We start from the raw sequence: 11,407 nt of genomic DNA on the forward strand, positions 1-11,407 counted from the left end.
TTAAATAAAGGGATGTTTAGATAAATGTAAAATTTTGGTGACACTGATCAAATCACGTAGAAATGTATAAACAATTTTATCTTTAAAAATCAAGGAAAAATACAAAATACACAAAAATTTATATAAAATTGTATATAAAATGAAAAAGAAAGGATTATAATTATTTAAGAAAGTATTATTACACATTTTAAGAAAGCAATAATACGACTATAAAAGCAACGCATTGTAATTGTTATTAACTTATAAAGTAAGACAAAATTATATTAAAATATTACTTTTGATAATTATTTTTAAACTGAAAGAAATTTTAAATTAGAAATTGTTTAATAAAGAATCTTAAATTAAAGAAATAAAATAAGAAAATCATGTTAGTGCAAACAAAAAACGTAAGAAATATTTGTATATTGTATGAATTATGTATTTTAAATTTTGGGAATTTACATAATAACTTTTTAATTATATTTGTAGCTTCTCTGTTCAATTAGTTCTGAGCTTGTTACAGAAATATGTACTATTTTCAGCGTAAAGCAGCGTTTAAACTTCTTATAGTTTTATATGAGCACCTTTTTTTAAATTATAAATACACTGGAAGACTAAATGTTTATAGGAAAACACTGACACTGTACTACTTATTACCAATAAATCATTAAAAGAGATTACTTAAAAATATAGGAATGGATTTCGTACAGCCTTAAAATAACCAACTTTCAAGATTAAATGTTCATAGTTCTTTCTGTAGTGTATATATGAAGCTCAAAAATTGGTAGCAAAATATAGAAACATTTATTATAAGTATAATTGTATTTAGGTATATACTACTTTAGTTCTCTTCTTTCTATATTTGTTCCTCTTTGAATTAACACCGCTAAATTATCACAAATTAGCAAATGCATTGGATTAATTATATATATATGTACATAGAATTATAGAATACATATATACAATGTATCATTCTTGTGTACACACATACTTTCGAACAGCTTTACTGTGTTGGAGTTCCAAATATGGCCGCTGGCTAATAGAGCTACTTACACCTACAACTTCTTTTTAAGGTTATGCAAAGACACATACGTATGTACATATATTAATTGCACTAACCTTTACGCGTAGACTTATGCATGCATGTGAGCCTCCAACGACGGACTGCAGTTTTTGTAAAATTTTATTACAAAACGAATTATAACGATTTAACAAACACGCACGAATATTTAACGCGATTTAAAAGCACCATCAACTAAACAGTTTATGCAAAAGAAGTACATACTTTGAATTATTCCCGACTCGACCGAACAATTTAGAAATGGCTGCGGAAGTAACGCCGTAAGTGTCCAATGTACAAGCACGATTTAAACGCGTAAAAACTAAAAACGAAACGAAACTTCATATACCACTAATAAAACACGCTTTACTTAACAATATTACAATATTTTAAGATAATTTTACAAACTTTTAAACTAATTAATTAACTTGCGAAAAAATTCACGAATTAAACGCGCACCGACCGACGAAAACTTTTACAAATGGTTGGTTTCCCGTTACTTCCTGGGCTGCCACGTTTCCGTTCCGATATGCAATATCGTTTCGATATGTTTTAAATGACAGTTGAATAAAATTCTCGTGCATACTGGCAACTCAGGCAATCACAGCTGACATTTGATTGACAGTAGTGAATTTTTCGTGGTTAACAAAAAATTCCAAAGCACGCATTTTGCGGCAATTTTCGCAAATTAACTTGATTTTAAATGCATTTACAAGCACAATATTGCATAAAAAAGAAACATATAAGAAAACGAGTCGAATTGAAATCTTGAATACAACAAAGGTACGAGGAAAACATATTTTGAGTTTGTTATGTGAAACAGCGCACAGTTTGCTGTTTACAGGCATCAACTCTATTAATTATTTTATCAATCTTCCAGCGCTACAAAATGTCTCGCGTAGTACGTCGCAAACATGTGCTTAAGGAAATGATGGAAGATGATTTCGACTTGCCCACCGAGCAACAACAGATTGTACGTGTGGTCAGCAGTCGTGGCAATAATCTGCACGAAGTAGAAACATCGGAGGCAAATGCTGAAAATTTCCTGGCATCTATGCCCAATAAGTTTCGTAAAAATGTTTGGGTTAAACGTGGTGATTATGTGCTCGTGGAACCCATCGAAGAGGGTGACAAAGTGAAGGCAGAGATTTGTAAAATCCTTACACCAGAACACATCAAGGAATACACCAAAGCGGGTGTGTGGCCAAAGGCGTTTGGTAAGAAACGTGAACACGAGCAAGTGGAAGCGAATAGCGACGAAGAAGAGTCGGACGGTGATGACTTGTTGATGAAAAATCCGAATAGGCCAGCACAAACGCAGGAAGAGAGTGATAGTGATAGCGATGCAGATGATGATGATGGTGAGGAAAACTCAAGTGATGAGGATTAATTTCGGCGACATTTAGCATGCTGCAGTAATTTCCATACTGCTGCTACCAACATATGTGTGCTATTTTGTGCTAACAACTAATTTGCGTTATTTTGCAACTACGTATGCATATTAAAAATAATTTAGTGTTAAAATTTATCATAAATACGTTAATTATATGGTTATTTTTTAATGTAATAAATAGTATCGAAACAAAATTGTTCTTGCATTGAGTTTTTTTCGAAATTTTGCTTTTATTTGCATTTTTTTTATTCAAACTCGGCAATTTTTAAGTTGCAAATATTACTTAGAGTGTAAAAATCAGTAAAAAGTGCAAAAGCTCGAAATTTACATTTTTTATTTACGTTTTGCAGTTTTATTTTCATAAGCATAGCACTAATTTGTTTTTTTTTTTTTTTTTGTTTATTAATGCATATTTTTCGCTAAGTTTTATGTGTGAAAGCATTTATTTAAATCTTAATTATTAGAAAGCATATTCAGTGCACTTAAGTGGACGTCGGGCATAAGCTTTTCACAAAGCGTCCTTGACCAAAAAAAAAAAAATATTCATTAGTTTTAAAAAAACCAATTACTAAAAAGTGGTATCTCAACGAAAATAAAATTAGTTAAAATTCATAAATAAAATCACATTATAGTTAAAAAAAATCTTTTAAGATTCAACAAAATCGCGTTATAAATATTTTAATTCACGTCCAATGCACATTCTTGGTGTTATTTTGTATTTTTCTTTTAATTAAGTAGCTTAGCACAAATTCGACACTTTTGCTTGCTGTACAATAACAGCTGTTAAAATAAGCTTTTGTTTACACATATTCAGCTTTCATTAAAAAAAAAAAATATTAAATTATAAATTTCGCGAAATCACGATGGAGCACAAACATTATTTGTTTTACAAATAATTTTCCGTTTGTATTATTCTGACATACGGTTGTTTTGGAAAATTCTTTAACATGTCATTAATTTGCATTAAAATTAGTTATATAAAATTGTAAATTTTGCTTAAACCGAATAAATACCACAAAGGAACCAAAATAAAATGAAAATTCACACAAAAACACACCGAAATCAATTTGGTTGTTATTGTAGAGAAATCACAAAGAAGCATAGCACTTATATTTAAAATAGATTGGGAAAATATACATTCCGTAGCTGAGATCTGTGTATTTCACTGTGTTTTTTAGGCTGCGCACACTGTTTAATTTGTGAGAAGTTTACACTTTTTCCACACTCAAACACACCCACACAAATATATACACCGTTATACTGCTTGGGTATTACACTACACGCAACTAAATTTTACACATATGAAAAGTAAGAAAACTGCAATTTACTCCTTGCCACCATCGGATTTCTCACCGCACGTATCGCCCAACTCAGCCACGCTGCACACATCCTCACTCTGTATGCCGCTCTCATTGAATTGCTCTGCCGGCTCACTATCCTCGGCGATTTGTTCATGCTGTAAGTAACAACCAACACCCGTTGAGACTGACTGCTGTTGACCGGCACCACCCACACCACATTTCTGCTTGTCCAGCGGCAACGTTGATGGGCGTATTTTCGAGAATGGGAAATTACTTTGATTCTCAATTTGTGGCGTATGCACAGCGACGATTTCCGTTTGCGTAGCAGCGCAATCACGTTTCTCATTGGTGGCAAGTGCGTCTGCGACTCCGGCTGACAGCAATTTCTTGACATTCTCCTGTGGCAAGTTGCAGAATAACGTTAGGCAGTTGAGTATGTCACGCATGGAGCCTTGCAGTTGTTGCACCTTTTAGGGAAATTAAAATTGTTTGTGCAAAGTGTATATAAAACAAAGTGAGGTTACTTTACCTGATTGGTAAGCATTGTACATGTCTTGGCCAAGTCATGTACCGCCGCGGTGGAGCTGTTATCCAGCGCTAAGGTACGCCCACACTCCGTCGAAACGCTGACATTACTGCTATCCGCAGCCGCTGTAGCTGTGCTATCACCCAAACTGGTTGTGGCACTACTGACGGTTGCGCCACCCTGCATGGTGGAGACCTTCTTCCACAACGCATTTATAGCCTGCATTTGTAGCTGCTGTATCTTGCGTTCATTCTCCAGCTGCGCTTTGGTCAGCTCCATATCTTTGGTTAGCTTACTGCAATTATAGAATTAAGCTTAATAAAGATACCCAATAAGTGTGGTGGAGATCTACATACTCAATATACTCGTGTGTGCGTATCTTGAGCAGCTTCTCGGCGATATACTTGGTTTTCTTGCGTGTACGATAGCCGCGCCAAATCTTCTGTATAACCACCGCCGAAGATTCTGTAGCATGATTCTCTGCATGCTGTACACTAGCCTCCTTTTGCTGTTGTTGTTGTGTGCTATATTTGAAATTGAAAATTAGTTTTCGTAATAAATTTAAAAATAAATAAATTTCTTAAAAAAAAATTAAAAAAAAAAACAAGTTTATAAAAATATATTATTCATAAATAATTACAAAAAAAGTTAAAAAAATATTTTTCTTAAAAAATTAAAAGAAGATCTAAAAAACAGTATTTTTCTAAAAAAAAATTAGAAAAACAAGTTTAAAAAATATTTTGCCAAAAAAATTTCTAAAAATACTGTTTTTCTTAAAAAATTATTAAAAAAATAGTTTTTCTTAAAAAAAAAAGTTTTTTAAGAGAAAAATAAAAAAAAAATATTTTCCTTCAAAAAATAAAAGACAATATTTTTCTTTAAAAATTAAAAGGTTTAAAAAACAGTATTTTTCTAAAAAAAAATTAGAAAAACAAGTTAAAAAATATTTTTCCAAAAAAAATATTAAAAATAATGTTTTTCTTAAAAAATTAAAAAAAAATAGCTTAAAAAAAAAATTTAAAGAAAAAATAAAAAAAAAATATTTTCCTTAAAAACATAAAAGAGAATATGTTTCTTAAAAATTATAAAAAATTCTAAAAAAAAGTTATAATAAAAAAAAAAATTCTCAAAAAAAATTTCAAAAATTTTCACATTACCGCTGTGCCGCCTTATTGCGTATCGTTTTCAACTTATCAATATTTATATGATCGCTATCATCATCCGAACTCAAGCCGCCCGAACCGGTATCCAGCGCCACCACATGCATCGAATTGCCCGTTAAACGCGATTTCATTTGATTATCCACTTGCGTTTGCGCATGCGCCGCCACTGCGCGATTCAAATTCGATACGTTATTATGTTGCAGCGCCAAATTTGAAGCGCTACTGCCGCGCCGCGGACTCATATTGGGACTATAGCGTTCCGTATTGCGTCTCAAGTGTGGACTACGCATCTTCGGTGAATTGAGTTTATTATCTAAAACGATTTCAATATCAATTACTCGCATATTTACAAACAATCAATGACAGCTGTACAACAAAAAATTTGTAAGAAATAAATGAAAATTATAAAAATACGTTTTGCCGAGAAGAAAAAATGAAATGGAAATGACAATAAACGGAAATCACCTTTGTTTTTGTGTGTTTTCGAATTTTGCATTTGCGTATTGATGGCGTTGACGGTGACGCGTTGCGCCACAGCGGCGGGACAAACGTCCGGACTCATAAGCGTCTCTGGCACAGGCACCATTTTGGAGGCCGCGGCCAAGGGACCACCCACGTTCACGGGCATATTTGTGTAATTTTGATCTGCAATAAGGTGTAGAAACGTTATTTTCAGTTAAAGTGTAGGATTATTGCATAAAAATGTGTGTGTAGACTGCTGGAGTGTGTTACCTAACCTAAAAATATTTTTTTCACTAACCATTATAAGGATTTGGTGTTATCGTGCGTGGCGTAGATTCCTGCGAATTATTCGCGCGTGTATTTATGTTACTGCCACCGCCGCCGGTTGTTGTGCCATCACAGCTTTGTGACATTAGCAGCGAATCATGTTTGATATTCTCTATCAAAGAGGTGGTCATCGGTGCGGTGTGATTTACATTGTTCGTAACTGGATTAGGATTTTAAAGCATTAATTTAAAAATAAATATAAAAATCGATGCAAACTCAAAATATTTACTCGTTTCACTTGAAGTATTGCCATGATAGCTATTCACCATTGAGTCAGGTGAGCCTTGACGCCCACTTAAACGCGAAACTATAAATTAAATAAAATAAGAAATTAGGTACTTGATAGCAAAAACAAAAATAAAATATAAAATAAATCCTCACATCTTGGCGATTGTATGCGACTGCTCGTCTTTCGCCGACACGAAGAAGGTGAATTGTTGCTGGACGCATTTGAATTTTCCGATATTTCTTCTTGCAATTGTCTTTGATGCTGTTGTGCTTTGCTGAGTATCAGACGTAGCTTGCGTTCATTCTCGTTCTCTAAAGCCTTGCCAATAAGTGGACAGACAGAACTTAAGTACTTGGCTAAAGTAGCCTGTTCACCGATGCGAAATTGTCGACCACGCCCCTGACTATAAAGCCATTCTGCTTTGAGGCTGTAATTTAGGAATAATAAGTATATTTTTTGAAAAATATGTATATTATAATGTACCTCTCTATGGGATCGACCACAAAACCATCAATCACTTTTAAGCTCATACACCAATTCAACACGAAAGGACGATGATCGAAGCCACTAAAAATATATAGTGTTAAATATTGAAGAATTTATTTAAATTCTAAACAAAACCTACTCTGTACTGCCGGTCATCACGACACATGGATTCTCATTCAACGTCAGACTATGTAAATTTGATAAATTGGAGAGCGTGCAGATCTCATTTAAATCGTTAATAGAATTCTTTGCTAATGTTAAAACTTCCAAGGATACGGGTAAATATTTATCACATTGTCGGAGATGCGTTAAGCGGTTGCCTTGCAGATATAATTCCTGTAAAAAGGATTTTTTAATTCTTTCAGAAAATTTTATTTTATTTTTAATTTTTTTTTTTTACATTTTATTTTATTTTTTTGAAATTTTTAATTTTTTTCGAATTTTTTTTATTTTGTTTAATTTTTATTTTTTTTTTAATTGCTATTTACTCACCTTTAAATTCTTCAAAAACGATATATCCGATATACTGCCTATACTATTCTCAGCCAAATTTAAATATTCTAATTTAATATTATTATTTAAATGCTCAATAGTTTTAATGTTATTGCCCTCCAAATTCAAATGCCGCAAATGTATGCAATCTTTTAGTCCTTCAATCGAGAGTATGCCATTGAATGAGAGATTTAATTCGCGCAGACAATGCAAACGACAGACGCCATACATGCGTAGCAGCTGGTTTTTACTCAGGGAAAGCTGTAATGTGTGAAGTAATAAAGATTTGAGTTAATTATTTTAATTATTGTTGCTAATATTCGCACTTACAACTTCAATTTTCAAATAAGAGTCGATATTGTCGATCTTCTGCAGTTCATTCTCATCTAGTTTGAGTATACGCACGTTTTGTGCATCTTCTTGCTTTGGCACTTTCTTCAATTGCTTACGCGAGAGATCCAAAGTGACTTTATCGTTCTCCTCTTCGCCTGTTATATAAAGTAAATAAGAGTTTGTGAAATAGGTAAGAAAATTTTAGAATTAAATTGCTAAGGCTCTACGCTGTTATACAATTTAAAGGTTCCAAATATTTTTAATGTTTCTATAAAAACAAAATATAAAAAAAAAAAATACTTTTTAATAATTAAAATCAATTTATATTTTATTTATATATAAAAATAAATTAAAAACAATTTAATATACATGTTACAAGTAGCTCAAATTCAATGAATGCATTTTTGAACAAGCATAAGCACTCCATAACTTGAGAGCCACAAATAACCTCCCCCTTATTTCCTACACAACTTTAAGGATATTTTTGTTGTTGTGCGCCTGCGGCTATGTCGGTGATGACGACATCGCAGCACATACAATATAGCGTGTAAACAAAAAATATATGTACATAATTGTAACAAATCAGTAGAAAAATGTAGTCAAAACAAATCGTTCCTAACCATCACGATGACATGCACTTTTATCCTTGTCCCAAATTGGTATAAAATGAACTTAATAATTGTTTAATAAAAATATATTTAATGCTTTGAATGTAACCTACTCATTTTAGCAGCCTTTTGTCGCACTACCACTTCCAAACGCTGTAAATTCCAGCAGTTTGTTCAAACAATTGTGAAAAATCAATGGCCCGTTCAATTTTGCTGTGTGAATGAATAAAATTAAAGACTTCAAATTGTATTGTTTTTATGCTGCCCGGAAACGTTGACGGTGACGGCCTTGGTAATTGTAGTAATATTAAGCTGATGTTGTTTTTTTGCGTTGATAGAAGAGCGGTGTGAAAAAATCAACACAAATACGACTTGACGGTTTTTCCATACACTTTTTTATTTAAATTGTTTTTTTGAACTCTTCACTTTTCACAAATGTTTCAATTAAAAACTCGACTTTATATTACAAGACCTTAGCATGTTGTACAAATGTTTTAATTTAATAAGATGAGCGAATTTTGCAAAGAATTTTTATTTAGAATTTTTTCAAATTGAAAATTTTGGCAGCAGTAGCAGAATTTGATTTGCCTCGATTGATTTTTGTACATTTACCGGGTTGCCGCGAAAAAAATTAAATGCCAGGGTGTTGTTCCAATTGGAAAATAAACTTTCCGATTGGTAGTGGAATGTTGCCATAGGTTTAAAAAAATTAGTATTTTAAGAGTAAATTTACACTTGGTTTTTAATTCAAAGCTTTATTTTGAAAGATATTAACCTATAATAACAAATCATTTAAAAGATTATAGTATTTAATATATAAATATACTTTAAAAATTATTATTAATTAAAAAAAGTACTCAAAAAACAACATCTTGATATAACAATACCCTTTACAACACTAACAAACAGCTGATTCAGGCGTCCACTGCTATCAATTTGGCGGATTTTGCAATTTCATTTATTTTTCAAGTTTGTTTAAAAATAATACATTCCTTAAACAGTGAGCAAAAATGGCACCAGCTTTCGAGGGACGTACATTCGTGAATGGTGGCATGCTGCGTAAATTCGATGGCCAAAATGTGAGCATATTTCTGCGCATCGAAGAGGAAGCCGGCACCAATCTTGTGGGCATGTCGACGGACAAACAAAAAATTCGTGTAAAATTGCAGGATGTGACCGGTGGACGCACCGGCAGTTGGGTGGAAATCATTGGCAAACCAATGGGTAGTGATGTTATCGAAGCCAAAGAGGTATTTATTTATATTAAAACTACTAAAGTATACTTATTTGGTATACTTCTCAAATTGTAGTACATTGTTAAAGTATACTTATGTCTTATAGTCCATTTTATTTGCGGAAGATGATCCCGAACTCGATGAGGAAGCTTACAATATGATGGTAGAGTTTTTAAACAACTGCAAGGAGCTTTACAAAAGTGGTTAAATCGCTTATATTGAAAGTTTAAATCGCTTAATGCAGTTAGTTTAAATCGGAAAATATAAGTTGGGTGTGATAATCAGAAATTCGTTTATTCGAAAATAATGCGTTGATGAATTGTATTTATAAAGTAATAAAATGTGTTTAAAATGTGCATCGCCTATTACACGCATGTCTGTTTAAAAAAAAAAAAACTTTCTACAAAGAACATTGTCGTATAACGTCTTTATTCCTTCTGTTTAAATATGGTGGCTTTGTAAACCTCATTTACTTTATGTGGCAAACGTTCCAAATCTTCCATTAGTGACATCTCTTCACGCAAATTGTTAAGATACATGCGTTGTAGCTTACGTATCATCGGATTAATCACTTTAGAGTTGACAACATCATCCACCGATATGGTTAGCGTATCGCCTGAGCGACATTCAAGAAAGTCACCTTTAGACATTTCAGTCATCACATCTTTTTGGCTTGAACGTGTATACACTTTATCGGTGCAACGCTTGCATGAGCCCGGTGTTTTCTGCAAACCCATTTGTGCAGTCTGTTCTTTCATGCTAGAATTAGCGCCCTCGGAGTAAGTATACGGTTCCGTGGTACACATTTGCTTCAAAGTCTCATCGATCACTTCGTGTAGCTTACACTGTGATTTCACCATTTTGCGTAGTTCATGTGAACTCTTTTTGCTAACCACTGTTTTTGATGACTTCTGCGATTTAGTGCTCTCCTCGGAACCCGGTCCAACGCCACCCATATTCGAATCAGTCTCGTATAAATATACATTATTATCCATGCCATGCATTTTGTGTGAGTTAGCGGTACTAGACATCGGCATTGCCGCCGCTTGTTTCGATTTGGTCTGATAATGACGATTAAAATTGCTGCTCTCATTGTAGGTACTGCCACGATAACTATCAGCTTGACTGCTATGCGTGGGAAAATGTTCATAGATCGCCCGATCTGCATCGCCACCGCTCGTGTGCTGCGCTTGCCGGCGTTGTTGCTTGTACTTTTCAAATTCGGGCAATTTGCTCATGTAATTCGTGTGCTCTTGACATGACTGTCCTGTACTTGTCTAAGGGTTTGTGTATTATTAAATATTCAAAATGAAGCTGCCGTTGTTGCTTACATGTAATTTCGATTTCATATGGTCCAAAAAATTGTTTTTCCATTGTGTACGATATTCCTCAGTACTGTCCATTGCTAAAGGTTAATTTTAAATTGTTTTACAAAATATATTTAGCAGAGAAAAGTAGTTAAAAATTACTGATTTGTATTTAAAAATTGTTTTCTAATCTCAAAAATGTATCTGTCCGTTTTGACTTGTGAATCTGATGTAAAGTTTGGTTTTTGCTTGGGGCTGTCACTATTTCAATACAAAGTGTACTATACATATATATATGAATTGTTAAAGGCATTTAATTTTATTAAAATAAGGCTCGATTTTGTAGGAAAAACGAGGATTCTAATATTTCAAAAACACCTGATTCGACTTTCAAGTGTTTTAAGGCTACGACAAGATACATATATCTTTTTCTAGATTTATAGTTCAATGACCTCCACCTCCATTAAATCAATAACAACATACAGTCGCAAACTCACCACGACGTC

General features: G+C 33.1%; 4 protein-coding genes across 4 annotated transcripts; 2 read left to right on the plus strand and 2 right to left on the minus strand.

Moving 5' to 3' along the window:
- The first annotated feature begins 1,662 nt into the window (after positions 1 to 1,662).
- On the plus strand, positions 1,663 to 2,637 carry LOC105216401 (probable RNA-binding protein EIF1AD). The gene is made up of 2 exons (XM_029042958.2): positions 1,663 to 1,822; positions 1,920 to 2,637. The coding sequence occupies exon 2, from the start codon at positions 1,929 to 1,931 to the stop codon at positions 2,427 to 2,429; it is 501 nt and encodes a 166-aa protein (XP_028898791.1). The 5' UTR covers positions 1,663 to 1,822; positions 1,920 to 1,928; the 3' UTR covers positions 2,430 to 2,637.
- A 929-nt stretch (positions 2,638 to 3,566) lies between these two features.
- On the minus strand, positions 3,567 to 8,980 carry LOC105216400 (centrosomal protein of 97 kDa). Its single transcript, XM_011190871.3, has 13 exons — positions 8,473 to 8,980; positions 7,749 to 7,906; positions 7,419 to 7,679; positions 7,066 to 7,262; positions 6,924 to 7,007; positions 6,593 to 6,867; positions 6,441 to 6,518; positions 6,183 to 6,371; positions 5,888 to 6,067; positions 5,417 to 5,735; positions 4,616 to 4,783; positions 4,263 to 4,554; positions 3,567 to 4,200 (listed from the first exon to the last, which is right to left on the minus strand). Exons 1-13 carry the CDS (start codon positions 8,474 to 8,476, stop codon positions 3,757 to 3,759), a joined length of 2,649 nt encoding a protein of 882 aa, XP_011189173.2. The 5' UTR covers positions 8,477 to 8,980; the 3' UTR covers positions 3,567 to 3,756.
- A 269-nt stretch (positions 8,981 to 9,249) lies between these two features.
- On the plus strand, positions 9,250 to 9,962 carry LOC105216399 (uncharacterized). Its single transcript, XM_011190870.3, has 2 exons — positions 9,250 to 9,609; positions 9,701 to 9,962. Exons 1-2 carry the CDS (start codon positions 9,370 to 9,372, stop codon positions 9,800 to 9,802), a joined length of 342 nt encoding a protein of 113 aa, XP_011189172.2. The 5' UTR covers positions 9,250 to 9,369; the 3' UTR covers positions 9,803 to 9,962.
- LOC105216397 (uncharacterized) lies at positions 9,863 to 11,140 on the minus strand. Its single transcript, XM_011190869.3, has 2 exons — positions 10,926 to 11,140; positions 9,863 to 10,871 (listed from the first exon to the last, which is right to left on the minus strand). Exons 1-2 carry the CDS (start codon positions 10,995 to 10,997, stop codon positions 10,023 to 10,025), a joined length of 921 nt encoding a protein of 306 aa, XP_011189171.1. The 5' UTR covers positions 10,998 to 11,140; the 3' UTR covers positions 9,863 to 10,022.
- Positions 11,141 to 11,407: the final 267 nt, after the last annotated feature.

Source organism: Zeugodacus cucurbitae, chromosome 3 (assembly GCF_028554725.1).
Source record: "Zeugodacus cucurbitae isolate PBARC_wt_2022May chromosome 3, idZeuCucr1.2, whole genome shotgun sequence".
Classification (NCBI taxonomy): Eukaryota; Metazoa; Arthropoda; class Insecta; order Diptera; family Tephritidae; genus Zeugodacus; species Zeugodacus cucurbitae.